Source organism: Clarias gariepinus, chromosome 3 (genome assembly GCF_024256425.1).
Source record: "Clarias gariepinus isolate MV-2021 ecotype Netherlands chromosome 3, CGAR_prim_01v2, whole genome shotgun sequence".
NCBI lineage: Eukaryota > Metazoa > Chordata > Actinopteri > Siluriformes > Clariidae > Clarias > Clarias gariepinus.
The window spans coordinates 31221155-31226237 of NC_071102.1; the positions used below are offsets into that span (position 1 = coordinate 31221155).

General features: G+C 38.2%; 1 protein-coding gene across 1 annotated transcript; it reads right to left on the minus strand.

Moving 5' to 3' along the window:
- On the minus strand, positions 1-429 carry LOC128518388 (fer3-like protein). Its single transcript, XM_053491469.1, has one exon. It carries the CDS (start codon positions 427-429, stop codon positions 1-3), a length of 429 nt encoding a protein of 142 aa, XP_053347444.1.
- Positions 430-5083: the final 4654 nt, after the last annotated feature.

Genomic DNA, 5083 nt, shown 5'->3' on the forward strand with positions numbered 1-5083 from the left:
TCATTTTTCCAGTAATTCCGTCATGAAGGAGATGTACACGATGGCAAGGCGCAGCGTTTCGATCCTCGACAGCCTTTTCTCGTAGGCGAAGGTCGGCACTTTCCTCCGGAGTTCATCGAAAGCCTCGTTCAGGCTGAACATCCTTCTGCGCTCGCGGATGTTGGCGGCTCGCCGCTGCACGTTCGTGATCACGCGCTTCCGCTTCGCCGCCTTCCGGACGCCGCTCTCACCTGCGCGCGCACCTGTGCAGTCAAACCCGTTAACGGCGGAAGTAAGGTCTTCATGTGCTCCGTGATATTGAACATGGTAAGTAAGTGATGAGTCCAGGCCTTCCGCATCTCTGAAGACGGAAGGAGGAGACACGTCGCAGTTCACATCACTGACGAAGTTAAACATGGTCGGCTCGAGGAAAGGCCTCCGCGTGTCCATGGCTCAAGACTGTCCTGGGAAAGGGCTACATGACTTTATAGCCTTTTATACCACCTGATCAGAGGATTAAGTATTACTCCTTATACGTACTTTGTGATATCTCGTCTGATGGTCCGGGACGCGTGCACGCCATGCGATGACGCCTGGAACTCACCGATTTCAGTTTTTTTTCCCTCCCTGAAGGATAATCCTATCAGGGCGTTGAGAGCAGTTCCGTTTTGGCAAAAATCCAAAGGGCCCAATCCCTGCTGATTCAATAAATCTGCTCATTCGGCTCCATTTTCATGTCTTCAGGTGCCTTTAAATTCAATCTAAGCCCAGTTGAAGAGTGAGAGAGAAAGAGAAAGGTCCACCAGTCCCGCAGTAGGCCAGTGATTCTTTCATCCATTTGATCTCACTTGTGCTCTGCAGTTCTTAATGGTGGCCTAAAGAGAAGAGCCTCTTGACAAAGGGTCACACAGTCGTGTTTGCTCCGTTTCCCAGTGCACTCTGAGACTAAGTAATGAGACTTCTGCTACTTAAATGGCCAATGTTAGAGACCAAATATAACATTCCCTAACAGTCACTATACTTGAGTGGCCTTTCTTTTGCAAATTAGTGCAAATAGTTCCCAGTTCCCATGGAAAAGTTCCCACTGGTGTCTCACAGTTTAAAAAGTTTTTATATATATATATATATATATATATATATATATATATATATATACTTTTAAATTATATTTTTTGTCTACCTAGCCTTTTAAAAATATTTTGAAACGTGTTATAACATGACAGTATTTAATTTCTGTAATCTTTGCCCTATTGGGCTATTGCCTTCCAGCTATCTTCTCATCCATGAAAACTAATTTTCTAACCCAGATGGATAGATGTAACTGTTGTGGCTTGCCTTATTGAGACATTATCTTATTTGGTTTTTTTTGTCGCCTGCTAAACCGTGGGGAAGCCACAGCGTGCCACATGCCCTTCCTGATGCAAGCATTTCAGTTATATTCAGGCTTGTGACTGGCACTAGAGGCGCACTGGGGGTACACCCACCCAGTGGCTGACCTAGAATCGAACCCACACCCTAGCAGTGAGAACACCATGTGCTAACCACTAATCCATGAGGAAATCTTTATCACATTAAATGACATTGATACTCGGAAATAGTATTCAGTTAGTGAATGCACTAGACATTGATGTCTGACAACCATGTCTTCAGATATCCACTTAAGTTCTTATTTCCTTACTTTTATCTTTTCCTGCAGTTACAGTGAAAATAATGCTTTATTACTGCGTAATATGGTTTAAAATCTAAAACAAAATGTAAATATGTTAAAGTTTAGTAATGGTTATATTTATAATCATTATCAAACCAGATGTACTGTGAATTTTATTTTACAATGAAAGTGATCCCAAAAGTGTGATTCCATGATTCAGAGCAAGGCTTTGTTGGTCAGGCAGAAAGCCACTGTATTCTTGAACACTGTGAAATATGGATCACTGTTGGAGCGTTGACCTGGTCATGCACTGTACTGTTTCAGTGTGTGTGTGTGTGTGTGTGTGTGTGTGTCTGAGTGTAAGCACCTTAGAACAGAATGAGTGTGTGGTGATTTAAGAGAGCAGCTCATTCTATCTTCTGTCTGTAATAAGTCATTGCATCGGTCTTAGCTGATAACAGGGAGTCTGTCTGGGCAATATTTATGAAGACTAATCAGAAAGGTGTGACATGATGGCTTTTGTACAGGATGTCGAATAGGAAACTGTCTCTAAATCAAAGAGAAGGAAAGTGAGAGGAAAGAGAGTTTTTAAAAGCTCTTTAAGAATTCTTTTCTGATGGCCTGTGATATTGCCATAATAAGAATATCTAGATTTACCAATTTACCAAACAGTTGAAATATACACTATTATTAGTATTAACAGTAAATATACAGTAGTGATGTGGAATTCACCATTCTGACTGGTCAGATAGTACTTAGTAATTTTCTATAATATTAGCTCTGACAGTGGTACTGTTTGAATGCATTATTATTTTTTTTTATAATAACAACTCTATATCGTAATCTGGTGGTTTTTGAATTTACCACTTATTGAAGGAGGCTTTAACATAAGAATGTCATCAGGTTTATTTATAGCTGCTATAGTAAGCAACAACATGAAACAAAATATAAACAGTATAAATATCATGGAAGGTTATAATTGTCGGCAAGAGGTTCTTGTACACTTTGGATTTTGCTATATTTGAAAATAATCAGGTTTAGGGTTATAATGGCATCGCACCACATCATCGTTGATTTTTTTCAAATAACAGCATGTCCAAAAGTGTTTTATTCAGTCCATTTTAAATAGTCTATTAGTAAAGCTTCACTTAAAAGCTATTTGTTCTGGACCATGATGCTCCATAGGCTTCATCCGAGGAAGATGTGAGCATCTTTGCTATTTCTTTCTTTTTCTTTGCCTGTCTGACTTTGTCTGTTTTCTTGGCAGGAGGATAAACATGATGTGCACATTCCGATCGTTGTCATGGAGACACAGAGAAAGCACAGCTGGACAGGGAGAATATGAGGTAATCCTGAGCTCCTGAGCCCCAGGGGCTGCTCCTGGGTAAATATTGATTTTAAATAAGAAATAAAAGAAAAGAAAAAGAGCGGCAAAAGAGACAATAACCTGATTCACCCAGAGTAAACATTTAGGGCTTACAGTGCTAACAGACAAACTGTAGATACAGTAATATAGATGAGACCCTGCTTTATATGAGTCTTTAAAAAGGTTAAAATAGATAGAAATGGTCTTTCTTCTTAAACTGATAGCTGAATGCTAAATTCCTTAAACCAGGCATCATATTCACAGAGGCATATGATATTATAAACTCTTCTGGCATTTCCTGACAAGATGACAACAGCTCCACTATAAATTGTATAACATACAATACAAATACATTAGCAGGAGTCTTTGTACACTTGTCAGCTGACGAGCCACTGTGAGCCACAATAACATTGTGACGAGCATCGGAAAATAGAAAGTACTCTATAGGTAATAATACTTACATTTCATTTGATTGAAATCATTTGGTGATTACTACTGAATTAACGAGGATCTTTAAAATGTTTCCAGGACATTACAGGAAAAGAGTTTGTGGAAAAAGGTTTTCTGCTGTAATTTGCTGATCAGCTTTAATTTAATCAGTGATATTATTGGTATTATTATTTCAGGTTGGTACAGTACATGTCTGCCTGCAACAAAGATTGGTGGTTTGGTGGCTAATATTATGAAATTGTACAAAATTTAACTAGTTTATGTTTTTATGCTAAGTTGTACTTCCTGTTCGGTAATCGGAGAGTGAATCACAGATTGCACACCAAAAACGTAGATCAGATAAAGATTATAGTATTTAGTAGTAATAGTAGTAATAGTAGTTTTAAAATGATTTCAGTGCATTAAAATTCACTTATACCGCTTAAGAACTGTTATTTCAAGGGTGAAATTATTAAGTAATCCTAGTAAAAGATATTTAGGTATTTTACTTTTTTGTAAAAATAAAACTGTTTTATGTAAAGCCATTAGGCACATGTTAAAAAGCATGAGAAAGAGCATTATAAATACAACATATAATAAAGCAGAATCTGTGAGGACCAGAGCTTGTTTCGCTGCACTAAGACGGTCCCATCTATGACTGATGGAAGACAATGATACCAAAGTGTATTCCGTATGTCTAGTGTTTTTTGTGGTTTAGTTTTCATTGCTATTAATGCAGACTACTACATATCACAAAGATATGTCTTTTGGAAATGGAAGCAAGTTTTTCATGCTTTTGTGGCACTTAAAATCTCTCAGGATATCTCAGGTACCTTAGGATATCTTGGGTATCTCAGCATATCCCAGGTAACTCAGGACATCTCAGATATCTCAGGATATCGCAGGTAACTTGGGTATCTCAGAATATTCCACTTTGATTTTAATCCAGAACCTTGGTAGAGTTGAAGTGGTCTCAACCACACTTTTAAAGCTGCACTCAGAGCGGGCTTGGAGCATGTGAATCACCCATTGCAATAAACCCGTAATTTAGGTGGACTCTTGGCATTTTCTTTTAAAAGCAACCTTCTTTTTTTGGCAATGTCAGAGTCTCATCTGCTGTATCACTGGGTATTTTCCCTTTTCAAAGAAGCTCTCTGAAGAGAGCGTTAGCTTGTAACATTAGCTAAATTTCATCAGGCATTAAAACTAATACAGTGAGAAGTATGGAAAAGAGGTACAGACATAAGCAAATGGGAGATAATCTGATCATTTTTTAAAGATAAAACACTTTGCAGACTCAGACAGTAAATTAAATGGGAAAAAAAAATCCAGCCTTTTACTTATCCACAGCCTGGTGGTCAGGGACCACCGATGTAACCAACCCAAGGGAATTATTTTTTAATAACAGCATGAAACAGTTTGTTTACATTCCTCTTCTACCACGGTAATTAGCCTGTGATTACATATATACTGAGAAATGTCTGAGAGACAAGTTAGCTCCTGTTATCATTCATGTTATAGCAGCTAGAAACATTCACTGCATCACTCCATGTGTTTTTTCCTTTGTTGAAATTAGTAAGATAAAAACTTCATGCTACTAAGAAACCACGATGTATAAAATCTTCTGAAATAGAGACTTTCACATGGGAGAAAACTTCCGA